The sequence below is a fragment of the Saimiri boliviensis genome, chromosome 10 (assembly GCF_048565385.1).
Source record: "Saimiri boliviensis isolate mSaiBol1 chromosome 10, mSaiBol1.pri, whole genome shotgun sequence".
In the NCBI taxonomy this organism is placed as follows: domain Eukaryota; kingdom Metazoa; phylum Chordata; class Mammalia; order Primates; family Cebidae; genus Saimiri; species Saimiri boliviensis.
In genome coordinates this window covers 68,148,766-68,176,749 of record NC_133458.1, presented here as the reverse complement: position 1 = coordinate 68,176,749, position 27,984 = coordinate 68,148,766, and the positions used below count along the sequence as shown (strand labels likewise).

The 27,984-nt window shown below is 39.0% G+C and overlaps 2 protein-coding genes across 3 annotated transcripts; one reads left to right on the top strand and one right to left on the bottom strand.

Annotated features, from left to right (window-relative positions):
- The first annotated feature begins 41 nt into the window (after nt 1-41).
- On the top strand, nt 42-27,634 carry CYP51A1 (cytochrome P450 family 51 subfamily A member 1). 2 transcript variants are annotated; one of them, XM_010345234.3, is made up of 10 exons: nt 42-312; nt 2,953-3,051; nt 6,367-6,543; nt 7,745-7,871; nt 8,948-9,122; nt 11,847-11,966; nt 12,375-12,570; nt 21,814-21,909; nt 23,163-23,331; nt 26,257-27,634. In XM_010345234.3, exons 1-10 carry the CDS (start codon nt 139-141, stop codon nt 26,433-26,435), a joined length of 1,512 nt encoding a protein of 503 aa, XP_010343536.1. In that variant the 5' UTR covers nt 42-138; the 3' UTR covers nt 26,436-27,634. The 2 variants fall into 2 exon arrangements, with proteins under 2 accessions (XP_010343536.1, XP_074235528.1); XM_074379427.1 differs by lacking the exon at nt 42-312 and adding an exon at nt 4,191-4,275 and having other exon boundaries at nt 2,956-3,051.
- LOC120365401 (tetratricopeptide repeat protein 14-like) lies at nt 14,187-16,799 on the bottom strand. The gene is given in 5 exon segments (XM_074379415.1): nt 14,187-15,090; nt 15,092-15,572; nt 15,575-15,961; nt 16,293-16,640; nt 16,643-16,799. Coding segments are annotated over 5 exon segments (2,277 nt in total).
- Nucleotides 27,635-27,984: the final 350 nt, after the last annotated feature.

Sequence of the window (27,984 nt, the reverse complement as noted above, 5' to 3'; positions counted from 1 at the left end):
GTTTAGTAGGAGACCTGGGGGCCGGGGCCGCCTGTAGACGCCCATTTGCCAGCTTCTCTTGCTCCGCCGATTAGGAGGAGCGGTGGCGACCTCGGCCTCCAGTGTCTCCGGCGAAGTGAAGTGGCGGCGGCGGCCAGGATGATGTTGCTGGGCTTGCTGCAGGCGGGCGGGTCAGTGCTGGGTCAGGCGATGGAGAAGGTGACAGGCGGCAACCTCCTGTCCATGCTGCTGATCGCCTGCGCCTTCACCCTCAGCCTGGTCTACCTGTTCCGTGTCGCCGCCGGCCACTTGGTCCAGCTGCCGGTAGGGGCGGTACGTACATTCTTTCCGACCCAAGCGGAGTGAGCGCCGCCGCTGAGGCGGCAGAAGGGCTGGCGTGGGAGGCTCCGTGGTCCCGACCTGCTCTGTGTCCTGGACCGGCTCTGTGTCCTAGCTGGCTGGGCTGGGGGGGCACCGCAGCCATGCTTGGCGTGGCCGTGGTGGCAGGCGCGCTCGGGGCTGGAGTAGTGGCTGCGGCGGCGGCACTGCTGCTGGTGGCGCTGGCGGTAGCGCCTGCCGTTGCCTTGTTGGCCTCCCGGCTGTGTATCTGCACCTGGTCGGGGTCGTGGTTGCGGCGTTTGTGGTTGTAGTGATGGGTGTACTGACCGCGGCAGTGGTGTCCCTAGTGGCAGTGGCCGGACTGGCGGCTGTGGCTTTGAACAACCCGGTGGTCGTTGGGGCCCTTGGTTGGGGTCCTGTTGGCGATGCTTTTTGGCAGCTGGGCCGTCATGCTGGAGGCTGCCCTGTGTAGTTCAAGGTTCTATGGGCTGAAACAGTGCCCCTAATGGCAGCTTATATCCACATTAAGGAGGATGTGTAGAGTGTGGTAGTGGGAGTGACTGGAGTGTGGTAAGGACCTGCCTCGGATGGTAATAAAGTAACAGTTTCTTGGTTGGGTGCAGTGGCTCATGCCTGTAATCCCAGCACTTTGGGAGGCCGAGGCGGGCGGATCACCGGAGGTCAGGAGTTCCATGACCAGCCTGGCCAAAGCAGTGAAACCCCATCTCTACTAAAATACAAGAAAAAAAAAAATTAGCTGGGTGTGGTGACGCACGCCTGTAGTCCCAGCTACTTGGGAAACTGAGGCAGGAGAATTGCTTGAACCTAGAAGGCGGAGGTTGCAGTGAGCCGAGATCAGGCCACTGCATTCCATTCTGGGCAACAGAGACTCCGTTTCAAAAAGACAAACCAAAACAGTTTCTCTAATTTAACAGCTTTATTAACCTAACTTTCAACTCCTAAATGTTATTTGATGGAGGTACCTTTTACAGTCAGCAATAAGTAGCTTTTAAAAACTACCCTTTTTTTTTTTTTTTTTTTTTTTTTTTTTGAGATAGAGTCTCTCACTCTGTCGCCAGGCACCAGGCTGGAGTGCAGTGGCGCAGTCCCGGCTCACTGCAATCTCTGCCTCCTGGATTCAAACAATTCTCCTGCCTCAGCCTCCGGAGTAGCTGGGACTACAGTCGCACGCCACCACGCCCAGCTAAATTTTTATATTTTTTTAATAGAGATGGGGTTTCACCATGTTGGCCAGGATGGTCTCGATCTCTTGACCTCATGATCCACCCGCCTCAGCCTCCCAAAGTACTGGGATTACAGGTGTGAGCCACTCCGCCTGGCCCAAACTACCCCTTTACTGACAATGCAGTGTACAAACTTTTGACCAAGTAGCTTTTAAAATAATTTTTGTTTGAACCACACCAGGACCAGGCATAAGGCAGAGTTATAATTATTTTTCGTACATACGGGATTTTTAAGGAAGTGGTATTTGTATCTGGAAAGACAAAGTTACCTTTAGTGTTTAAAGGTAGTGCTATTAGCTGATATGAGGTTGTGGTGCTCCTTTCTATTTGAGACCACCAGAGATCTGAGGAATATTACCCTTTTTTGTTATTGCAAATTTGATTTCCAGGATACTTAATATTGTAATTTGCAGGTCTCATTTTGTGGCATCTAAGGTATCTTTTATGATGAATGCTAGAGTTCTTGCTAGAGCTGATCTACTCTCTAAAATCAGTGGGTCTAGTTCACTTGCAGTGAGAGAAACATGAAATGGATTGTTTACTGAGAAATTAATGTAGCTTTTAAACATTTCCCTTCTTTCTATACCTCAAGTTACTATTTGTCTTTTTCTATATTTTCTTTAAGCAAGACTCTAGTACTAAAATTGTGAGGAGAAGTAGAAGTAAGTGGTGAAGAAACAATACAGTGGGCTCTCTGGGGACCCAAATTCCACATTTGGGAATTCAATTAAGTGTAGATCTAAAATATTTGGAAAAAACCCCAATACAAAATAACAATAAAAAATAATACAAATAAAAAACACAGTTTAACAACTATTTACATAGCCTTTACATTGTATTGGGTATTGTAAGTAATCTAGAAATGGTTTAAGGTATATGAGAGGATGTGCATAGGTTATATGCAAATACCTTGCCATTTTATATAAGGGACTTGAGCATCGCTGTATTTCTATCTGTGAGGGGGTCCTGCAACCCCACAAATGCCAAAGGACAAGTGTAGTTTGACTTTCAAATGCCAAAGGACAAGTGTAGTTTGACCTTTTTGGTTTTTTGCTACTAACGGTTAGAAAAGTTGCCTGGAGATACCAATAATGATTGGACATATTCTGGACAGTGTCCATCATTTAAAGTTCAGTGCCTTTGTGTGTATCTAGTCGTTTATCTTTTACCGTGTTTTGAGTTTCTATTCTTTTTGCAAATAGCTACTGTCTTAAGGTATTTGCAATTTGACTGTTCTCAAGTTACTTCTAATGTGTCCTTTTTTTTTTTTTTTTGGTAACTTTTTTTAAGTCTTAAAAGCTATTTTGTTTAATTGTTTGGTCATGAAATAAAATGGGTTTCTCTCTTAAAATGAAATGAGAACTAAATTTTTTTTTTTTTTCTCTTGTAGAAAAATCCTCCATACATTGTCTCCCCGATTCCATTCCTTGGGCATGCTATAGCATTTGGGAAAAGTCCAATTGAATTTCTAGAAAATGCATATGAGAAGGTAAGTCTTCCAAATAATTAGAGGAAAATAAACTAGTTAGGAGAAGTGCTTTTTAAACTTTTTTTTAAAAAAGTGCCAGAACATTTAAAAACATTGTAATCTTATACATATCCTCAGTATAGGAAACAAAATGGAAACTGCTCTGGTTTAAGAGATAGTGTCTTACAGAAACCTATCCTTTTAGCTTCTCCCATGTCCTGGGGTCATCTTTGAGACACCATTGAGGAAACCTATGGTTCTGGCAACTATGGTTTAAAAACCACTGTTCTGAGATTTCTATTCACTGGTTGTCACTAAAATTGATATTAATTAATATTAATTAAAACCAACCCTGATTTTTCTTTACCATGCATCTGTGAGTTCTAACCTGCTGTATACATCTCTGATTTCACTGTCCATTTGAATGACCCACGTGACATCATGGCCTCTCTAATGAGCTTTCCTGTGCCAGTTAAACCATTTACTTCACAGTCTCACTTTGGACTTGTCACTCTTAACTGTTTCACCTCCACAATATTAATTTAGATATCCTATTCTTAGATAATACATTATCCTGGTTTGCTTGTATAACTCCTTAAATTATAACTATCTTTGACCTCATTAGATCTTGCATTCCATTTACTTTCTCCTGATCCATCAGCCTTTTTTCTTCACTTTCCTTTTTCCACTTTGGGTCCATGACACGTCATTTCCATTACACTCTTGCCAATACTGTACTTTAAATTTCCTGGACCCCGCATCTTTTCATTGTGTTCAACTGGCCAAGTCACTTTTGGAGGCAGCCAGTTATTGTTTCCTTCCTTGCACCAGATTAGTTTCTTCCTGATTTTATGATTGCCTGCCCTTAATGAAATTTGAACACTGCTCCACAGTTCTATTATGTTCTTGTGATTGGCCTACTTTTCCGCTCACTACAATGACTAATTCAAACCTTCATTTCCTAAACTTCTGAATCTTTCTACCTCTCCATAAAAACAGATGATTTTGTCTCCTGTTTAGGAGACAATGATTAAAAACATTGATACAGGAGACAAAGATTGAAAGCCATTCAAAGGGAACTTCCTCATTTTTGCAATTGCAAATATACAAACCTACTTATATTTATATAGTAATCTTATTCTCTTTTCTTCCTATCACAGTAATAATTATAAAACACTTACTTTATGCCAGTACTTAGTGCTTTACAAAGATCATCTCACGGAAGCGCCACAAAAACCCCTTCAGGTATGTTTGTTTTATAGATGAGAAAACTGAGAAGCAGAGAGGTTATGTAATTTCTTCTTGGACTCACTGCTAGACAGTGGCCAAGCCAGGATTTACACATGATCTGATTTCTGAGCCTATACTTTTATTAATGATAATAATAATGGAAAATAAGTCAATAAGGTGCTAAGTAAGCCAAGGTACTCTTCTCTGCCCTATATATAAAATTTGACAGCAGCTCTATGAAGAACTGCTGCCATTATTATTACCATTTTATAGGTGAAGGAAACTAAGCACACAGAGGTTAAGTTCTTCAAAGTCATACAGCAAATAGGTGGAGGGGCTGTTATTTGAACACAGGCAGTCTGGCTCCAGAATCTTATGTCCTGGCTCACTGTGTTCTACCACTTTGATTTTATTACAGCTATATTTTGCCTCTTATCGGAGGCTGAACTCTCCATTCCTCTTTTGTCTCAGGAACTTTTTACTCTTATATCTTTTCTCAGTGTATTATTGATTTCTCTTTCAACACATCTTTCCTTTTTCTCTGAAAAATTCTTAAGTGTCACCCATTTAAAAACTTGGCTTATGAGGCTCTGTATGGTCTAGTGCTGCCTCAGGCTCCACACGCAATCTCCTCCTTTCTCTTTCTCTTACCTTTAGGGCCTTTATGTATGCTTGGCCACAAAACTACTCATTCTTCTGGTCTCAACTCAGTTGTCTTTTCCTCTCTTAGTTCTCCCTCTTTTAGATTCTTTCATCACAGAGTTGCTTTCTTTCCTGTAATACTTGTCACATTTGCAGTTTTACGTTTGTTAATGTGATTATTTGATTAATTTATATTTTTCCCAATAGACCTAGCTTAGTGAGTCAGGGACAGTAGTTTTGTTTATGATTATACACCCCAGAGTCTAGTCTTCAGTAATAACCAAAAAACTGCAAGGGAAAGCATTTATCACCTAACCAAATTAATAAAAAATAAAAAATGAAGTGATTTAGTGTAGGTGAGATACTGATAAAACAGATAAAGAAACTTTTAGTGTCTTCACATAGAAAGTAGTATAGAAAAGGTAAGATTCGGCCAGGCGTGGTGGCTCTCGCCTATAATCCCAGCATTTTGGGAGCCCAACGTTGGTGGATCATGAGGTCAAGAGATTGAGGCATCCTGGCCAACATGGTGAAACCCTATCTCTACTAAAAATACAAAAATTAGCTGGACGTGGTGTTGCAGGCCTGTAGTCCCAGCTACTACGGAGGCTGAGGCAAGAGAATCACTTGAATCCGGGAGGGAGAGCTTGCAGTGAGCTGAGATTGCACCACCGCACTCCAACCTGGCAACAGAGCAAGACTCTGTCTCAAGAAAAAAAAAAAGGTCAGATTCTCTGGCTAGTCCTGTAAATTTTTTTTTTTTTTTTGAGTCGGAGTTTCACTCTTGTTACCCAGGCTGGGGTGCAATGGCGCGATCTCGGCTCACCGTAACCTCCGCCTCCTGGGTTCAGGCAATTCTCCTGCCTCAGCCTCCTGAGTAGCTGGGATTACAGGCACGCACCACCATGCCCAGCTAATTTTTGTATTTTTAGTAGAGACGGGGTTTCACCATGTTGACCAGTATGGTCTCGATCTCTTGACCTCGTAATCCACCTGTCTTGGCCTCCCAAAGTGCTGGGATTATAGGCGTGAGCCACTGCGCCCGGCCTCTGTAAATTTTTTTTAACCAAAGTCAGGGGGAAGAAAAAAGTCTGTTCTCAGAGGTGTTCATCACAGAATTAGCTCTAATAACTATAAAAACCCCTGACGTATCACCCATATGTCCAATAATGAAAGAGTAGTCAAGTAAATTAACATTACAATGTCTATGTAGACAGTAGAAAATATTGTCAATATAAAATGAAAAAAGCATAATAGCAGTTGTATTTATACTACATTTGCAACTGGATGAACATAATTATAAATTTGGACAAAAATAGGAAGAAGGAGTATGGTAAGATGAAAAGAATTGCTTTAAAGTTTATGTGTCTTTATTTTTTTAATAATGCATTCTTTGTGATTTTAAAAAGTGTGTTAGTGTTACATATTTTTTGTAACATCACTGTTGTATTTTTCTCTTTTTAGTATGGACCTGTATTTAGTTTTACCATGGTAGGCAAGACATTTACTTACCTTCTGGGGAGTGATGCCGCTGCACTGCTTTTTAATAGTAAAAATGAAGACCTGAATGCAGAAGATGTCTACAGTCGCCTGACAACACCTGTGTTTGGGAAGGGAGTTGCATACGATGTGCCTAATCCAGTAGGTGACACTGTTACCATGAATAAAGACAAATCTATATTTCAGTAGTTATAGCTAATAGTAAGACATTATACATTTAAAATGTAGAGACAGCCGGGCATGGTGGCTCATGCCTGTAGTCCCAGCACTTTGGGAGTCCGAGTTGGGTGGATCACTTGAGGCCAAGAATTCAAGACCAGTCTGGCCAACATGGTGAAACCCCATCTCTATTAAAAGAACAAAAATTAGCTGGGTGTGGTGGTACACACTTGTAATTCCAGCTACTTGGGAGGGTGAGGCATGAGAATTGCTTGAATCTGGGAGGTGAAGGTTGCAGTGAACCAAGATCACACCATTGCATTTTAGCCTGGGCAACAGAGTGAGACTCTGTCTCAAAAACAACTAAACAAAACCACATACACACACACAAACACACACACACACACAAACAAATATAATAAAATGTAGAAACAGTTTATTCTTTCCTTCAAAAGTGTGAAGAATCATGAGAAGAAAGGTCATGGATAACTGATAAGTAAGGGGTATTTTGTTTTACAGTTGCTGGCATGGGGTAAATAATATTAAATGGTTTCCTGTACAAATAATGGAATCAGTAACTTAGCTTATTGGGATTTAATTTGAAAGGATTAAAAGACAATCCTGTTATTTCTTCAAAAGGGCTTCCTAAACATTCCTGCCTGAAATTCTAACATAAGAGCTGCTTAGACATTGCCAATGTTAAAAGTCCTCTTTTAATGCAACTACTTCAGGTGTGGATATGTCTGTGTGTATGTTTTACCCTCAGAAGCCAAATATGAAATTTTTTTAAGTTGATATAGAACACAAATCAGTCAATTGGCCCCAGTGCTTGGTGTAGGCTCTGGCTGTGAATATAACATACATTAGCCAGTACCTTAGTATAGCAGTTGAGAGTCAACATTAAATGTTGTTTTTAGTGATGGGGATGAGGGAATGAATGGCTCTCCTCAAGGCCAATAAAGAGGGCCCTGGAAAATTCCTCTGCTCAGATATATCTATTCATTTAGACTCTATTCATTTAGAGTCAGATATATCTATTCATTTAGACTCTTCAAATACAAATGCCCAAAGAGTTAAAACCATTAGTTGTGTTAGTGTTACATAGTTATAATAACCAAATGGATTTTATGATGAAACAAAAATGTGTTTTAATGCTGTATGCCCTTTTTGAATTTTTTTGAAGGTTTTCTTGGAGCAGAAGAAAATGTTAAAAAGTGGCCTTAACATAGCCCACTTTAAACAGCATGTTTCTATAATTGAAAAAGAAACAAAGGAATACTTTCAGAGTTGGGGAGAAAGTGGAGAAAAAAGTAAGCAAAATGTTTGTCCTAACATTTCTACTTCTCTGAATAGAAAAATAGAGTATGTAAGTGTGTAGTGAATAGAAAACAAATTACAGTATATGTAAAACTACCTTGGATTTATGGGAGAGATATGTAATAATTCCCCTGAAGTTGTAACTGAGAATCCAGTCTTTATACTGGACTGCAGTTAAGTATTGCCTTTCAGAAGCAATTGCTGTGCCTATAGTAGGAAGTAACATCTGCCCACTGGGCAGCAAGACCAGGGCCGTGGGTCACTACATTTTGGGTCTGGCCTTTGGCCTCTATAAAAGGTCCAGAATCTTTGTTTTCGGAATACTTACGTTGATATGATGTATTTTCTAACCATACAAGGAACTGTTGTGTAAATTAGAATGCCAATGTAATAATGCATGTGGGACAGATAATTACAGAACCAAGAAATTCAGAATATTTACTGTTCTTCTCTTTATTGGCAAATAGAATTAGAAAGCCAAATGATCATTGGAATTACATTTAGGGAATGTGGAATTAACAGAAAATTAATTGGATAATTTTTATTATTTGAGTGTCATCAAATTATGCTTGCCTGGCGTGTTTGTCTTGTGTTAGGATATGCCAATTGATGATTATAGTTTTTTTTTTTTTTAATATATGGACAGTAATTCCATTTTAATACTGATCTTCCTACTTTTAACCTGGGAAATAATCTGATCTTTGGCTACCATTCCTTGGGAAGTACCCTATTATTGTCATATGCACTGTAAATAACCTTTTTGCTGCTTTTGTTATATGTGACCTGGAAATCGAACAACCACATTTATTCTTTTCATGAAGTGCTCATGAATGAAGTTTTGAGATGTGTTTCTGGCATCTGTTTTGACTGTTCAGAGGGACAGGGTACTTCCCATAGTTTGGTTTATTGCCCCTCTTTCTTCAGTGTTGTGCATAGTTACATGTCTATCTACAGACTTTTTTTTTGGTCATATAAATAGGATCTTATTTGTTCTTGAGTTGTGTTTTTATTTTCAATTTTATTTTACTTTTTGGAACTAGTAATGAGGATAATCTTTTTTTCTCCCTAGATGTGTTTGAAGCTCTTTCTGAGCTCATAATTTTAACAGCTAGCCATTGTTTGCATGGAAAGGAAATCAGAAGTCAACTCAATGAAAAGGTGGCACAGCTATATGCGGATTTGGATGGAGGTTTCAGCCATGCAGCCTGGCTATTACCAGGGTGGCTGCCTTTGCCTAGTTTCAGGTATGGATAAAGAAGATATTACCCTTGGTTATTTAACTTTGTATAATTCTTGTAGTGTTGGTATGCTTTGTCTTAACAAAGATAAAAATTAAACAAGTGAAACATACAAAATGGGTAAGACTATAAACCTGCATTCTTCTTTAAGAATTCAAGACAGGTTTTCTTTATATAGTGAGTTGATTTAAAGTAAGTTTCAGTTTATTAAAAAGGTGATTTGTTGTCTGTCTAGTCAAATATTTTATTTATTTTTTTGTTTTTGTTTTTGAGACAGGGTCTTGCTCTGTTGCCCAGGCTAGAGTGCAGTAGCGTGATCCCGCTCACTGCAGTCTCCACCTCCTGGGTTCAACTGATCCTCCTACTTCAGCCTTTTGAATAGCTGGGACTACAGGCATGTGCCACCATGCCCAAGTAATTTTTGTGTTTTTAGTAGAGACAGAGTTTTGTCATGTTGGCCAGGCTGGTTTCGAACTCTTGACCTCAGATGATCCACATTCCTCAGCCTCCCAAAGTCCTGGGATTACAGGTGTGAGCCACTAAGCCCAGCCTAGTTTAAAGGCCTAATTACCTCACATATTCCTTATCCTCAGGAAAGTCTCTGGACTGTACCTAAAAGTGATATAGCCCTCCTCTAAGCATTTGTTTAAAATCTTTGGTAGCTTTTTATTGTATTGTAAAGTTTCTTTGTTTTGAGTATTTGTGCCTTTATTTAATTTTCTGTTCCTTTTTTTTTTTTTTTTTTTTTTTTTTGAGATGGAGTCTTGCTCTGTCACCCAGGCTGGAGTGCAGTGGTGCCATCTCGCCTCACTGCAACTTCCACCTCCCAGATTCAAGCGATTCTCCTGCCTCAACCTCCTGAGTATCTGGGATTACAGGTGCACACCACCATGCCCAGCTAATTTTTGTATTTTTAGTAGAGATGGGGTTTCACCGTGTTGGTTAGGCTGGTTGCGAACTCCTAACCTTGTGATCCTTGGCTTCCCAAAGTGCTGGGATTACAAGTGTTAGTCCCCATGTAATTTTCTGTTTCTTAAGGGTTAGGCTAGTTGCGAACTCCTAACCTTGTGATCCTTGGCTTCCCAAAGTGCTGGGATTACAAGCGTGAGTCCCCGCATAATTTTCTGTTTCTTAAGGGGAGGGATTGCCTCTGATATAAAGAAGTATTAGTAGGCTTTCTATACTTTTGTTGGTTCATTTGTGTTTAGGTGTTTAGGTGGACTGCTAGTCCCTTTTCCTTCTATTTCTGCCCTATTTAGTTATAGAAGAGGAGTGGGAGTAAGAGGGAGAGCCAGGAGAGATTCTCTAAAGTTCTCTGGAACTCATCATACTGTATATTTTCAAGGAGCTTTGCAGTTTTAAAATATTTCATATTCATTATATTAGAACATCCAGCATAGTCCTGGGCCCATAGTGGGTTCTCCATAAATGTGCATTTCTACCTACCTGTTTCTATCTGCTCTGTCTCTTGGATAAAGTCAGAATTCTTGAGCTTGTTATGTTAGACGCTTCACATTCTGGCCTAGTCTTTCTTTGTTTTACTTATACCAACTAATTTAACCAGATTACTCCATTCACTTTCTTAAATAGGCCTATGTTTTCCTGGTTCTGCTGTATTCATACTGTTAAGCTTTAACATCTTCTCTTCTGTACATATGGTCTTGGTCAATCCTCAATAACAGACTAACAGTCTTGTAAATGAAACAGGGTAGGAGTTTTTATTAGAAGGCTTGATTTAAGAGGGGGCTTGGGCCGGGCGCGGTGGCTCAAGCCTGTAATCCCAGCACTTTGGGAGGCCGAGGCGGGTGGATCACGAGGTCGAGAGATCGAGACCATCCTGGTCAACATGGTGAAACCCCGTCTCTACTAAAGGTGCAAAAAATTAGCTGGGCATGGTGGCGTGTGCCTGTAATCCCAGCTACTTAGGAGGCTGAGGCAGGAGAATTGCCTGAGCCCAGGAGGCGGAGGTTGCGGTGAGCCGAGATCGCGCCATTGCACTCCAGCCTGGGTAACAAGAGCGAAACTCCGTCTCAAAAAAAAAAAAAAAAAAAAAAAAAAAAGAGGGGGCTTGGGAGTCAGATGGCCTAGTTTTAAATTCCAGCTCCAATGTTTGTTTTCTATGTGATTTTATACAGCTAGCTATAAATTGAGGTTAATAGTATGTACCTCACAGGAACATACAAGTGGGTAATTCATGTAAAACACTTAACATGGTTCCTGCTACATAGTGAACATAGTATTTAAAGGTAAAGTTTAGGAGTTAACCTAAACTTGTTTTCTGAGTCTGCTCGTATTTTTGCCCCCTACAAAAAACTGTTGTATTAGAAAGTGAAAAGTACCAACCTCTTTAAGACTTGATTTGGTATTAAAAAAGGAATTTCATGTTAGTTTAAAAGATTATTCTACTTTCTGTTGAACTGGAAAATTTCTAAAGGAATTTCTTGCTTGTTTTAGGCCTACAGTTTGAATACAGGTAATGCGTTAAGAATCTGGGACATATATGTTAGCTAAAGCATAGTTCTTGCCCTTAGGGACTATGAATATTTTTAACAATGTAAGAGTTTAATGACTTCTAATATTTTCCTGTTTCTGATTTTTGTCAATTATTTTAGTCATTAGAGTTAGTTAAGTTAGTTGAATAAGGTGCCTTATCCTAGGTCCTGGTTTTCAAAATGAATTTGATCCGAGAATGTGTTTATTTAAAAAATCCTCTTTATCTTTTAATTACAGACGCAGGGACAGAGCTCATCGGAAAATAAAGAATATTTTCTACAAGGTAATCCAGAAACGCAGACAGTCTGAAGAAAAAATTGATGACATTCTCCAAACTTTACTAGATTCTACCTACAAGTAAGAGCTATTCAGATAACATATTAAGCTGAAGCAGGAAATGATACATTAAAACACAAATAATATTTCCCATTAAAAAACAGTGATGCTGGCAAAATAAGTGTTTTGATCTTTGGACTTTTTAAATTGTTGAAACATAAACTATTGACATCCTTTGTCTTACTGTAATCCCAGTGACTGGGTATGGTGAACGTTTGCTAATGAACTGTAATGGAGTCTTGTAATCAAAATTGTTTTCTACTGGTTTGTCTCTTCCATAAGAGAAAAAAAAACCTCTGACTTGTGATAAACAAATATAAGAGACTATTATACTTGAAAAATATATTCATGATGACACTTTATTTAAAGGTTGAGGCATAAAATGTATCTGCCAAAATGTTAAATTTGTGTGTTTGGTTCATTCCTTAGGGACGGGCGTCCTTTAACCGATGATGAAGTAGCAGGGATGCTTATCGGACTGCTCTTGGCAGGGCAGCATACATCCTCAACTACTAGTGCTTGGATGGGCTTCTTTTTGGCCAGAGACAAAACACTTCAAGAAAAATGTTATTTAGAACAGAAAACAGTCTGTGGAGAGGATCTGCCTCCTTTAACTTATGACCAGGTTTGTCAGATTTTTCAGTTTCATTGCTGCCTTCTGACTTTGAGTACCTGTGGCTAATTTTTAAAAGGGACAATTTGAGATTTCTGTATACTGTAGCTTCAACTGATCAGCTTCTCTATTTTTAGCAAATTCTCTATGACCTTACCCAAAATATGTTAATGTTATTGCTTCTTACTAAGCTTTATCGGATATGTTTTGGGTTGAAACCTTAGAGATCCTTGGAGATGTTTCTTTACTTATTTTCTCTAGTTCAAAGTCTGGCTTCTTTGAAAGCCAGTAGATAGAGGATATTATGTGCATGTTATGTGTCTTACGAAGTGTAGAAACCTCTCAATTACCTATAATTCTACATGTCTAGAGTGGCCCGTGCATAAGCAGAGACTTCTAAAAGTAGTAGTAGTAATAATGAGGACTAGACATTTACAAACACTACACGCAGCTTGCTGGGTGGAAAGGAAGAGAGGAGAACTCACTGCCCAAGCTGACATTCGATTTTGGAAGCAAACCTAGGTTATATCCTCTTCCTGTTATCTTTTGTGTTTTTTGGTCCTTTATTAATATGGTATATTACACTGATTTTTTAGATGTAAATTATATTCCTGGGATATATCTTACTTTGTCATGGTGATTAGTTCTCTTTATATGTTATTGCATTCTGTTTGCTGGTGTTTTGTTGAGGATTTTTGCATCTATATTCGTAAGAAATATTGATCTCTTTCATTGTCATGTCTTTGGTTTTGATATCAGGATCATACTGGTCTCACAGAATGAATTTGGAAGTGTTCTTTTTTCTTTTTTTTTGAAGAGTTTGTGGATGATTGGTGTTAATCCTTTTTTATATATTTGCTAATATTCAACAGTGAAAACATCTATGTCTGTGCTTTTCTTTTCTTTCTTTTTTTTTTTTTTAATAAAAATGATCCATGTGTTCAATGCACAAATTTTCTCTCAAACAGCAGGGTAAGTGGACCCAGGAATTCTCATATACCGTAACAGAAAGAAGAAACAGTACTTTCAGAGAATTATCTTTAAGCAAAGAAATTCAAACTGTAATATACTATACATAAATACATACGTAAAAAGCCTAAAAACCAAGCTGTGACAGGGACCTATGACTGAAAGAAAATTTGAGAAAAGCTTAAAAGCATTTGTTTCCTGTGATCTCGACACATAATTTTAGGAGCAGAGATTTCTGCACTGAACTGTTACGACTAAAAACACCCAAAACCTTACTTAATGGCATTCTGTGTAATGGCGCTGATATCCTTGGTGTATTAATTTTTTGACTTATTTCCTTTTTCTTTTTCAAATTCAGCTATCTGATTGAATATATTGATTAAGTTCTGAGGTAAATTTTTTTTTTTTTTTTTTTTTTTGAGACGGAGTTTCGCTCTTGTTACCCAGGCTGGAGTGCAATGGCACGAGCTCGGCTCACCGCAACCTCCGCCTCCTGGGTTCAGGCAATTCTCCTGCCTCAGCCTCCTGAGTAGCTGGGATTATAGGCACGCGCCACCATGCCCAGCTAATTTTTTTTTTTTTTGTATTTTTAGTAGAGACGGGGTTTCACCATGTTGACCATGATGGTCTTGATCTCTTGACCTCGTGATCCACCCGCCTCAGCCTCCCAAAGCGCTGGGATTACAGGCTTGAGCCACCGCGCCCGGCTGAGGTAAATTTTTTTTAACACTGCCTTCTGAGTGTCCTTTGCTACTGAACGCAGCTTCCTCTGGAACCTCTGTTCTGCCGTCCTGCCCACAATTGTCCTCTCTGTCATCCTCTCCCTGACTTGCATTTAACCGGTATCTTTGCTCATGTCTACTGAAATCACGTGATCCAGAGGGAGTATGCTTTCTGTATTTCTCACCTGACTTCCAAGAGGAGTATGAGCTTGCCGGTGAGGTAGAATGCCTCACAGAACCTGGTTCCCACCTTCTATAGTGCTCCTTTCTTCCTTCTATATCCTTTTCAAATCTCCTGTAACCATATATCTTGTCCTCTGAATTCCTACAGAAAAAATCTGAGGAATTTCTTCTACTAGAAAAATGTCTTTCTGATTTATATGGCTTTTCTGTTTTGCTACTACCTGCTTGGGTTTTATAGCTATTATAAAAACCTCTTGGATCTTCAGACCTACCTCCAAAATCATCCGGTATTTCAAGTGAAGATGAAGAGAGAGGGCATCTATCTTTCTCTTTGATCTGTGTCTTTTCACACTGCAACCTAGCCTGCTTTCCCAGGAGTTTCTCCACTTCTTGTTTATGGCTAAGAAACGACGCTGAAGTATTAGCTGGAACTGGGTAGCACTCATCTTTCCTATTCTGATCTATCTGAGTTGAGGATGCCCTAGATGAATGCCTTCTGGAACTTCGAGAAGACTCTGAATGGTTCCTCTTATGTTTCTTATGCCTTTTGTGACCAGAAGACGAAGAGGATGTTGATGAAGACACTGACTCATCAGCAGAAGAAACACTTGAAGAGGAAGAAGTTGATTTTCTTCTTTTCTTCTTTAGCCTCTTCTCTTAAGAGCTTACGCAATTTTTCTGCACTTGTTTCTATTTTCTTTGTTTTCTGCTTTTCTTCCTTTTCAGCTTGTTTTTCTCTTAATTCCAAAGATTTCTGCATATATTTATGAAGCTTCTGCAAAGCATCCTCTGCATCTTTAAAACTCTCATCCAAAGCCAAAGCTTTCTTATAGTAACTTTCGGCATTTAAAAACTTTTCTTCTTCTTCTAACTGCCCTCCTCTCTCTACAAGTGTCTGGCAGAGGTATTTTCTAGCATTTCTGTGAGTTGGACAGTTTTCCAATGCAAGCTCAAAATCTTCTATTGCTTTGTTCAGACTTCCTTTTGTTGCATATAATGCTCCACGGGCTACTAAAGCTTCCACATTTTGTTTGTCTATTTCCAGAGCTTTGTTGTATTCATTCATGGCATCCACATGGCGTCCAACTTTAAAATAATCAACTCCAATCTTCACACATTTTAAAGCCCAAGATGCAGATTTTTTCTCAATGCAGAAGCAAAATCATCTTCAGAGAAATTTTTGCTTTGTAGGCCTCTCATTAAAGATGGTGGATTTGATTCATCTATTCCTAGTTTTTCTAGAAGGAATTCAACTACTCCTGGATTAACAAATCCCAAGGAATTCTGCATGATACTTTCATAGGACTCCAAAGAATTGCTATTTAGTTCAACACTTCTCCTGTAGTACAAAGGAAGCTCTTCAGAGCTAATTACGCCTAATTTAATACCAGATAGGTGTGGTGGGAGAGAAGAGCTATACAGAGATACTGCTAGCTTTTCATGGTATCTGTCAATATCCTTGATTCCAGCTCGAATGATGTCACCAGTTTGGTAATATGATAAAGGATCCCCATGGTTACTGTGAGAAGGCACATCTCTTTTTTTTTGTTTTTTTGTTTTTTTTGTTTTTTGAGACGGAGTTTCGCTCTTGTTACCCAGGCTGGAGTGCAATGGCGCGATCTCGGCTCACCGCAACCTCCGCCTCCTGGGTTCAGGCAATTCTCCTGCCTCAGCCTCCTGAGTAGCTGGGATTACAGGCACGCACCACCATGCCCAGCTATTTTTTTTGTATTTTTAGTAGAGACGGGGTTTCACCATGTTGACCAGGATGGTCTCGATCTCTTGACCTTGTGATCCACCCGCCTCGGCCTCCCAAAGTGCTGGGATTACAGGCTTGAGCCACCGCGCCCGGCCGAGAAGGCACATCTCTTAAGGGACAAAGAGCTGTGATTTCTAAGTGGGATATATCTCTCATGATACCACTTCCTAAACAGATCAACACCATGAAAATACCGAATTCCCGAATGGAACTAATTCTTCCAATCACTATATCACCACGCTCAATATCTCGGAAAAACAGCTCTCTCCGGTCCACACTAGGTATCTCCATGAATTGCTCTAAAGGTGGCATGACTGCATAGTGATCTTCACTGTCTTCGTTAATTTCACAAGTTGCAGGTGCATCTGATTTCCAGGAGACGGCAAAAAGCAGATCCGCTTTTTTGGAGATGAATTTCTGTATCTCAATGTTGTCAACTCTCTTCTCTTTCCCTGCGACGCCTGCTGCGCCGGCGGGCCCCGGGCTGGCTCAGCGGCCGACCCCAGGAGGCTCCGGAAGTGCGGGTTGTCCTGCTGCTCGCTCCGCAGCAACGAGAGCAAAGACGACCCGTGGCAATTCAGTGACTGCCGCAGAAGGTCACGGTCCATGGCCGGGGACCGCGGGCCCGGCGGCCGACGCGCTGACCGCCCCGGGTTCCGCGTCAGCTCCCTGCCGTCTGTGCTTTTCTTTGTGGGAAGACTGTGCTTACCAATTCAATTTATTTGTTACAAGTTTCTTCATTCCATTTCTTTTTATGTCAGTTTCAGTAGTTTATCTCTCTCTCTTTTTTTGTTTTTTCCAAAAACTCCAGAGAATATACCAAGTAAAAGTAGTTTATATCTCTCTAGGAATTTGTCCATTTCATCTAGATTACCTAATTTGTTGGCAATGAGGCAATTGTTCTTAGTATTCTCGTAATCCTTTTTTATTTCTGTAAGCTCAGTAGTGATGTCTCAACACTCATTCTTGTTTTTAGTAACTTAAAAAATAACAGCTTAATTGATATATTTACAAACCATAAATCCATCCATTTAAAATGTACACTTTGTGGTTTTTAGCATATTCAGAGTTGGGAAACCATCATCATAATTTAATTTCAGAACCTTTACATCACTCCCAAAAGAGAGCCAGTACCCATTAGCAGTCATGCTTCATTCTTCCTGACCCCTGCCCCTGGAAAACATTAATCTCCTTTTTGCCTATATGAGTTTGTCTATTCTGGATATTTTATATAAATGGGATCATATAATATGTAGTCTTTTGTGACTAGCTTGTTTCACTTAGCATGTTATCAGGGTTCATCTGTGTTGTAGCATGTATCAGTACTTCAGTCATTGTTATTACTAATAATCCATTATATGGATTTACCACATTTTGTTTATCTGTTCATCAGTTGATGGACATTTGGATTGTTTTTACCTTTTCAAGTATTATGCATAATGCTGCTCTAAACATTTGTATACTGATTTTATGTGGACATGTGTTTTAAATTTTGGGGGGTCATACCTAGGAGGAGAATTGCTGGGTCATATGGTAACTTTGAAGAACTGCCAGACTGTTTTTAAAAGTGGCTGCACCACTTTCAAATCTCACTAAATAGTATATGTTGGTCCTGACTTCTCCACAACATCACCAAACTTGTTACTTGATTTTTTTTTTGAGATGGAGTCTCCCTGCCCAGGCTCGAGTGCAACAGCATGATCTCGGCTTACTGCAACCTCTACTTCCCAGGTTTAAGCAATTCTTTTGTCTCAGCCTCCCAAGTAGCTGGGACTACAGGTGCATGCCACCACACCTGGCTAATTTTTACATTTTTGGTAGAGATGAAGTTTCATCATGTTGGCCAGGCTGGTCTCGAACTCCTGACCTCAAGTGATCTGCCTGCCTTGGCCTTCCCAGCTGCTGGGATTACAGGTGTGAGCCACTGTGCCCAGCCAGTATCTTGTTTTGATTTTGTATTTTCCTGCTGACTAATGATGTAGAGTGTCTTATGATGTGCTCTTTGGCTTTGGTATATCTTCTTTAGAGAAATGTCTGCTCACATCCTGTTCCCTTTTATTTTTTTTTGAGACAGAGTCTCGCTCTGTTGCCCAGGCTGGAGTGCAGTGGTGTAATCTTGGCTCACTGCAACCTCCATCCTCTGGGTTCATGCCATTCTGCTGGCTTAACCTGAGTAGCTGGGATTACAGGCTCACGCCACCATGCCCAGCTAATTTTTGTATTTTTAGTAAAGACGGGGTGTCACCATATTGGTCAGGCTGGTCTTGAACTCCTGACCTTGTGATCTGCCCGCCTCAGCCTCCCAAAGTGCTGGGATTACAGGCTTGAGCCACTGCGCCCAGCCTTGTTCCCATTTTTTTTTTTTTTTTTTTTTCCGAGACGGAGTTTCGCTCTTGCTACTACCTAGGCTGGAGTGCAATGGTGCGATCTCGGCTCACTGCAACCTCCGCCTCCTGGGTTCAGGCAGTTCTCCTGCCTCAGCCTCCTGAGTAGCTGGGATTACAGGCACGCGCCACCATGCCCAGCTAATTTTTGTATTTTTAGTAGAGATGGGGTTTCACCATGTTGACCAGGATGGTCTCGATCTCTTGACCTCGTGATCCACCCGCCTCGGCCTCTGAAAGTGCTGGGATAACAGGCTTGAGCCACCGCGCCCGGCCTTCTTGTTCCCATTTTTAAAGTGAGTTGTCTTTTTATTATTGAGTTGTAAGCATTCATGTATTTTTGTGTGTGTGTGTGTTTTTGGTGTCAGAGCAACCAATGCCCTATCAAAGTATATGAAGATTTATTTCTGTGTTTTCTTCTTAGTGTTTTAGTTTCATATCTTACATTTAGGTCTTTGGTCCATTTTGAATTAATTTATGTATATGGTGTGAGGTCATCATTATTTTGCATGTGGTTATTCAGTTGTCCCACACTGTTTGTTGAAAAGACAATTTTTCTGCATTGAATTGTCTTTGTAAAAAAAATCTATTATAAGGCCGGGCGCGGTGGCTCAAGCCTGTAATCCCAGCACTTTGGGAGGCCGAGATGGGTGGATCACGAGGTCGAGAGATCGAGACCAACTTGGTCAACATGGTGAAACCCCGTCTCTACTAAAAATACAAAAAATTAGCTGGGCATGGTGGTGCGTGCCTATAATCCCAGCTACTCAGGAGGCTGAGGCAGGAGAATTGCCTGAACCCAGGAGGCGGAGGTTGCGGTGAGCCGAGATCGCGCCATTGCACTCCAGCCTGGGTAACAAGAGCGAAACTCCGTCTCAAAAAAAAAAAAAAAAAAAAAATCTATTATAGCCAGGTGCAGTGGAACATACCAGTATTCTCAGCTACTTGGGAGGCTGAGATGGGAAGGTAGCTTGAGCCCAGGTTTTGGGATCCAGCTTGGGGAACATAGCAAGACCCTGTCTCTTAAAAAGTAAATAAATTTTAAAAAGCCACTTGACCATAAATTTAAGGCTTTATTTCTGGACTCCATTCTGTTCCATTGATATATTTAGTCTGATGCCATTGCAGTAGTTTTGTAATAATTTTTGAATTCGGGAGTGTGAGTCCTCTGACTTTGTCCTTTTCGGGACAAAGTGTTTAGCTAGTCCTATTCCCTTTAATTTCCATATGAATTTTGGGGTCAGTTTGTTAATTTCTGCAAAGAAGCTCTCTGAGATTTTTGACAATGATTGTAGTGTATCTCTATCAATTTGGGAGCATTGCTATCTTAATTTTAGGCTTTAAATCTATGAACATGGATGCCTTTCTATTATTTTAGTTCTTTTTTTTTTTTTTTTGAGACGGAGTTTCGCTCTTGTTACCCAGGCTGGAGTGCAATGGCACGATCTCGGCTCACTGCAACCTCTGCCTCCTGGGTTCAGGCAATTCTCCTGCCTCAGCCTCCTGAGTAGCTGGGATTACAGGCACGTGCCACCATGCCCAGCTGATTTTTTGTATTTTTAGTAGAGACGGGGTTTCACCATGTTGACCAGGATGGTCTCGATCTCTTGACCTCGTGATCCACCCGCCTCGGCCTCCCAAAGTGCTGGGATTAAAAGCTTGAGCCACCGCGCCCGGCCTATTTTAGTTCTTAAATTTTTTTCAGCAATGTTTTATAGTTTTTAGTGCACAATAGTTAAACGTCTCTTGTTAAATGTATTTTTAAGTGTTTTATTATTTTATTTATATGATGTTTTCTTTCCTCTGCCAGTTCAAACCTGCTGTTGATCCCCTCAGGTGAATTTTTCATTTCAGTTTTTATACTTCTCAATTCCCAAATTTCTATTTGGTTCTCTAAAAACAAAAAAAATCTATTGATATTCTCTTATTTGGTGAGGCCTTGTTTTATATTTTGATCCTTTAAGTATATTTTACTATATTTCTTTGACCCTATTTATACTAGCTGATTTAAATTCTTTATCTAGTAAGTCCAGTGTCTGGGCTTCTTCATGGATTGTTTATATTAAACTGCTTTCTTTTTCTATGTACGAACCATACTTTCCTATTTTGGTGTGATTTTTGTATTTTTTTTTATTGAAAACTGTACATTTGAAATAATGTGGCAACTGTGGAAATCAGATGCTCTCCTCCCTGGGTTTATTGTTACTGGCTTTTTGTTGTTGTTATTGTTGCTGCTGCTGCTGTTTGTTTACTGACTTTTCACGGTGAATTACGTAATTCTTCATCCAGTGAGGTCACTGAAATCTCTGCTTGCTTATTTTAGTGGGCATCTAATATTAGGACAGAGATTTATTGAAGTGCTTTGAACAGCCAGTCTCCTAGCTTTTGCTGAAAGGCTGTGTGTGTGTGTGTGTGTGTGTGTGTGTGTTACTAACACTCCAACAGGCAGTTACAAGTCTGCTTTCACTACTTGTGTGTGCAGGTCAGCCAGAGGTGAAAGATTAGAGCCTTCTCAGATCTTACCTGGGCATATACATGGTCTTATACATATGTGTGGCCTTCAAGATATCCTTATGTTAGAACTTTTCAAAGTCTCCTGTGGACATCTCATTCCCCAATTTTCCCTTTTAAACTTCTTCTTCTGTCTCTTGTTAGCATCAATTGATACCACCACCTCAGGTGCCTTCAGTGTTAAACAGTTTTTGCTAATTATTTTTGGAAAATTTGCTCTGGCTCCTCTAATAGTTGTTAGGCTTCTGGCTTTCACAGCTACTGTAGTTGTCATGCTGTTGGTTTCTGGGGTTAACATGGATTTAGGGAGAGGAGGATGAGAGAAATACAACTTAGACTACCACAAAGCGTAGTCTTCTTACCAAGCTTCAGATTTCTTTTTCTTGAATTAACTCTCCTTAGATTGTTACAAGCCTTTCGTTAATCTTCCAGAATTTTGAAAAAGTTGGCATTGAGATTTTTGCTAATGCTTTCATTTTTTGGAGGACTAAATTTTTGTAGGTTCTTACTTCATTCTTCAGAATGATCACCTCTCTTTCTGCTATCTTGCCCTCCTTTTTCACCATGGACAGTGGTAGAGCATGATAATCCCAGCCACCCTGAACCAGTTACCTCTGTACTTTTAGCTGGAATACAAGCTGTCTTGTACTAAGAAAGAAGTTAAATTAATTTTTTGTATGTTGAATTATGTTATTTATAACTATCAGGAAATACTTTCTCATTTTAGCTCAAGGATCTAAATTTACTTGATCGCTGTATAAAAGAAACATTAAGACTTAGACCTCCTATAATGACCATGATGAGAATGGCTAAAACTCCTCAGGTGAGTATCTTGGCTACATCTTCCCCCTTATACTCCCAGTTTTTATTTATCAAAAAGAGGAAATACCTGGGTGTGGTTTACACCTGTAATCTCAACACTTTTGGAGGCTGAGGTGGGAGGATCACTTGAGCTCAGAATTTGAAACCAGCCTGGGCAACAGAGTGAGACTGACCTTATCTCTACAAACATTTTTTAAAAAAATTAGCTGGCCATAGTGGCATGTGCCCCTGTGGTCCCAGCTACACAAGAGGCTGACGTGGGTAGATTGCTTGAGCCTGGGAGGTTGAAACTGCAGTGATCCATGATCATTCTACTGCACTGCTGCCTGGGCAACAAAGTAAGACCCTGTCTCAAAAAAAAAAAAAGATATTTTTTTAAATTAAAAAATATATAACTTCTATAGAATCATCAGTCTTACACATTCTAAATAGATACTTTCACATAATGGTAAATCGTAGACATGAAATTTTTTTGTGTGTGTGACGGAGTTTCGCTCTTGTTACCCAGGCTGGAGTGCAATGGCGCCATCTCGGCTCACCGCAACCTCCGCCTCCTGGGTTCAGGCAATTCTCCTGCCTCAGCCTCCCGAGTAGCTGGGACTACAGGCATGTGCCACCATGCCCAGCTAATTTTTGTATTTTTAGTAGAGACGGGGTTTCACCATGTTGACCAGGATGGTCTCCATCTCTTGACCTCGTGATCCACCTGTCTCGGCCTCCCAAAGTGCTGGGATTACAGGCTTGAGCCACCGCGCCCGGCCTGACATGGTAATTTTTAATGCTAATCATTCTCTGCATTTTCCTTTAACAATTGGGCTTTTAAGAATGAGAGTATATATTTTTCTTGGTTTTAAAAATAACATTTTGTTGCAAAAAATTGTTCATGTGAAGTGTACAAATTGGATAGTGAAAGCCTCCCTGAAATTCCAACCCTACCTCGAAAGCATTATGGGTTTGTGTGCTGTGTACTTCCAACCCAGCGCTGGCTCACTGGAAATCATCCTGAGTTAAAATAATTTTTAGTTTGCCTATTATCTAGCTAGTTTTTAAATATATTTACAGATGGTCCTTGACTTATGATGATTCAACTTACAATTTTTTGACTTTATGATGGATTTATCCGGATGTAAACCTATCATAAGTCAAGGAACATCCGAGTATCCCATGCATATTAATGGTTTATTACACAATGATCCGATTATTTGGCAGCACATTTTAAAATTCTCTAATGAAATATGTGGCTTTTGTTTATAGACTGTGGCAGGGTATACCATTCCTCCAGGACATCAGGTGTGTGTTTCTCCCACTGTCAATCAAAGACTTAAGGACTCATGGGTAGAACGTTTGGACTTTAATCCTGATCGCTACTTACAGGATAACCCAGCATCAGGAGAAAAGTTTGCCTATGTGCCGTTTGGAGCTGGTAAGATGATTATATTTTAGATTGGAAGTTATTTGTTCTGTTAACATATTTGTCTCTATGAAAATATTCCATATAATTATATTTACAGATTCTCTCTCCATTTTCCATAGGGACATTTTTATAAACTTTTATAAGAGTAGAATATTCGTAAGTTAGAGAAAAATATTTCCTTTGTACTAAATGGAATTGTTCCATGAATCCCTATATAATGCTTCATTATCTCCTAACGTGTCTAGTTTTATTAGGTCTAATTTTCATAGTCCACCCTTGTATTCCCTTATAACAGTATTTAAAGCTCTCTGTGAATTCTCTTTTAAAGAATGATTGGGGTCAGCACACCATTCAGGGAAGTATTTTTGGTTAAATATCATAAAAGATTACTAATATTTCATAAAAGAGTAACGGTGGTCTTTTAAAATTAAAGCTCTTCTGGATTGTTAGTCAACATTTTGACTCTCTCTGAGTATCCCTATGATAAAATGTCTTTAAATTTGGGCAGGTTGTGTGTAGGCTTGCAAATTTCATTTCCAAGATCCTAAAATAATTTAGGTATATCCTTGTTTCTCCAGTAATTTTTCTATCCATTGGTTCTCTGTACTGATTAAACTCTATTCTATGACTTTAGTCTTTCCAAAGGGATCATTTAGATGACAGATGACTTGTCATTGGTCACACTTTTTCCACATATAAAGTATAAAATCCTTTAGGAACTTAAGATCTTAACTTTATTTACTAAATTTAATACTGTGGTATATAACATAGTATATAAAAGAGTCATAGTTTTCATTTATTTATTTATTTTTTGAGATAGAGTCTTGCTCTGTTACCCAGGCTGGAGTGCAGTGGCACAATATCTCAGCTCACTGCAAACTCCACCTCTGGGTTCAAGTGATTCAGCCTCAGCCTCCTGAGTAGCTGGGATTATAGGTGTGTACCACCATGCTCAGCTAATTTTTGTATTTTTTTTAAAGACTGGGTTTCACCATGTTGGCCAGGCTAGTCTCGAACTCCTGGCTCAAGCGATCTGCCCATTTCAGCCTCCCAAAGTACTGGGATTACAGGTGTGAGCCATGTTGCCTGGCCAAAGAATCATAGATTGTCAATAGATGGGAAGAGTATTCGTTCTGTAGTCCAAATTCTGCCTCAAAGAGGAATCATTTCTAAACTAGTAATTATCTGGTTTCCACTTGAGCTTTACTAGAAATGGGTTGCAGTTGCAGGTTGTTCAGTTACCTTATATGATAGTTCATTCCATTTTTGGACAGCTGTCATTTTTAGAACTTTATATTAAAGCCCAAAGCTGTTTCCTTTTAACATCCCATTTATAGTTGGTCCTAATAGTCTCTGAACTTATATTGTATAAGATATTTGAGTACAGATATAATGTCTCCTCAATCTTTTTTTCAATCTATTTGTCAGTTTCCTAGGGATTCTGTAACTAATTACCACATATGAGTGGCTTAAAACAATAGTAATTTATTCTCTCAGTTTTGGAGGCTGAAAGTATGAAATCAAGGTATTGGCAGGATTGTGCTCGTCCTTAAGGCTCTACAAGGGGAATCCTTCCCTGCATCTTCTAGCTTCTGGTGGCTCTTGTAATCCTTGGCTTGTAACTACATCACTCCAGACACTACCTCTGTCTTCAATAGGCTTTCTTCTTGTTCACATCTCTGTATCTTCATGTGGCCTTCTTATAAGGACACCAGTCATTGGATCTAAGGCCTACCCTAACTCAGGGTGATCTCATCTTAAATAATTACACATAGAAAGATCTTATTTTCCAGGAAGATCACATTCTGAGGTTCTGGATGAACTTGAATTTGTAGGGGGAGGGATATATGATCATCATGTTAATCTTGTTAAATATCACATTAAATGTCTCTGTCTTTTTTACTCATTCTTTTACTTAGTAATTGTACTTATTTATGTTGGTGCATATAGTTCATTTTCATAATACTGCATTTTGTAAATCATTAGAATTTATCTATTTTTCTGTTGATTCAGTTAGGATACTTCCTGCTTATTATGTTTAAATCCTTTGACTATTCTTCTTGTAAGCCAAGCTTCTCTTTAGTTGTTATGATTGAAATATGGACTAATTTATAAATGCTCATCTTAAATGTCATTCCTAGAAATAAGTACAGTTATGAGTCAAGCAAGCACTGTGCGAAGTACTCAGTATCAGTTTTTTTTTTTTTTTTTTTGGATGAAAAATCTTGCAACAAAATGCCCAAATCTTAAGTCAACATTCATTGAGTTTTGACAAATGAATATCCTTTAGTTAAGTCTGATTTATCAGGCTTTTAAATGGTTTGCTTTCTGGCCCTATCTTAAAATCTTTGCTTCGCCCCCAAGTCATAAATATATTCTCCTGTTCTTCTTTACTAAAATTTGATGGTGTTTGGATATCCTAGGTCCTTTGCATTTTCATATGTATTTTAGAATCAGTTTGTCAGTTTCTACATGTATGTGACTTTCTAGTATGTGTATTATTTTGGGTTCATTAAATTTAATTTCTTCCATAATCATTTATAACGGCATTTGAAGTTTTGACTGGAAGGTTCTCATATTGACATTTAACTAGGGCCCTCTTGGGATGGAAGCAGAATATTCTAGTACTATATTCCCAAACTAGATTACCATCTTATGATTCAAACTTTCCGTATATTTAACCCAGATACATATTTTCAGAAAAAGTAATTGAAAAAGTTATGTGATTAGCCAGGGACTGTTTTCCTAAACTGTGATAATTGAAAATCTGGAATTTTTAATAATTCACATTGTTTTATGAGAAAAGAATATCATCTTTTCATTATACTATCTGTACATTTGCTGTTCATCTAAAATGTAGATAAACAAATATTACCACCTCAGGCTAAAAAGGATAAAAAAGAATTTAAACTGATTCTTCTGACTTTTTTTTAGGGCGTCATCGTTGTATTGGGGAAAATTTTGCCTATGTTCAAATTAAGACAATTTGGTCCACTATGCTTCGTTTATATGAATTTGATCTCATTGATGGATACTTTCCCACTGTGAATTATACGACTATGATTCACACCCCTGAAAACCCAGTTATCCGTTACAAACGAAGATCAAAATGAAAAAGGCTACAAGGAACTAATATATGTGATCATCACTGTAAGCCACAAAACCATTCGAAGAGAATGAAGTGCATAAAACAATTCTTGTGGTGTACTGTTTTTTTGAGTAATTCTAAAAGCCAATTTATCATTTAGTATTTTGTTAACTGAATGGTTCTATCAAATGTAATAGCATTTGAAACATTTTCTAATAGTTATGAAACTTATACACGTGTGCTTTCAGGAAGTTTATTAGCAAAACAATTGTTCAGGGGGATCTAAGGAATTGGCAGATTCTAAGTAATGTAATTTCCAGGTAGTAATTTTATGAGTACACATAGCTCTCGGCAGATAAGTTTAGGGTATTCAAATCTTGGACTAATCCTGCAAGGCATAAAGAATAAAAATTCCAATGAGATACTTGGAAACCACAGGTTATTATTTATCTGGGCAATTATTGTGTGTGTGAGGATGGAGGGGTAGGGAATAAACGAACATCTAAAGTCTTGAATAAGAGAATACTAATTGTTTTGGTATGATGATAGAAATGGAGATGTTATAGAAAAAAATATATATACTTTGGGATTTTAACTAAAATCACTGCATATAGGAAATTAAGAGATGTAGGACCATATTTGATAAGATTTCCTAAAAGTATTCTTAATGCTAAAGACTGCTCATGTATTTTGATCTAATCACTAAATATTACATATTTACCTATCTGATAAAATATGTATCTAGTTCTACAAGGTCACATTTATGTGGAAGTCCAAAGTCAAATCCTTAGGGGATAATTTTATTTCTCTTTGGCTCAGGTTGTTTCTGCTTCCTCTCTAGAATCCAGTTAGGGATGTTTGTTACTACTTATGTTGATTAAAACAGCTAATAAACTTTTTTCTTTTTAAATATAAAATGTGAGATCAGTGAATTCTGGCTTTAAGATAATCTGAAACAAGGTCCTTTGGAGTAATTGGTCACTTTCTGTTAAGCACATTCTGTTGAGGAATCAACTTATCTCAAATTGTAACTGGAAGCCTAATTATATGAGATGGCTGAAAAAAGACCACATAGTCCGTTTTCACTCGAGTATGCCAAAATATTTTTCCTTATGTATATTACAATTTCTTTTTAAAAGGCTGGAAGACTTATGTTAAACTCTAATTGTGAAGGCAGAATTTCTGCTTATAATTTTTCACATTAAAATTCTCTTTAAAAAAATACAGTCTGTATTCATGAATTGTAAAGTATGTGCTTCATTGAGCATTGTCAGGGAATCTAGGAACTTGGGTGGGGAAAATTACATTTTATTTGCACTAATTTTTTTTTTTTTTTTTTTTTTTTTTTTCCCCTGAGATGGAGTCTCACTCTGTTGTCAGGCTGGACTGCAGTGGCGCAATCTTGGCTCACTGCAGCCTCTGCCTCCCGGGTTCAAGTGATTCTCCTGCCTCAGCCTCCCGAGTAGCTGGGACTATAGGTGCCCACCACCACGTCTGGCCAATTTTTGTATTTTAGTAGAGATGGGGTTTCACCATGTTGGCCAGGATGGTCTTGATCTCCTGACCTCGTGATC

Coding starts and splice junctions, on each gene's coding strand:
- CYP51A1 (XM_010345234.3), top strand. CDS start 139: ATGATGTTGCTGGGCTTGCTGCAGGCGGGCGGGTCAGTGCTGGGTCAG. Junction 6,544..7,744: donor CATACGATGTGCCTAATCCA/GTAGGTGACACT, acceptor ATTTTTTTGAAG/GTTTTCTTGGAGCAGAAGAA. Junction 12,571..21,813: donor CTCCTTTAACTTATGACCAG/GTTTGTCAGATT, acceptor TTCTCATTTTAG/CTCAAGGATCTAAATTTACT.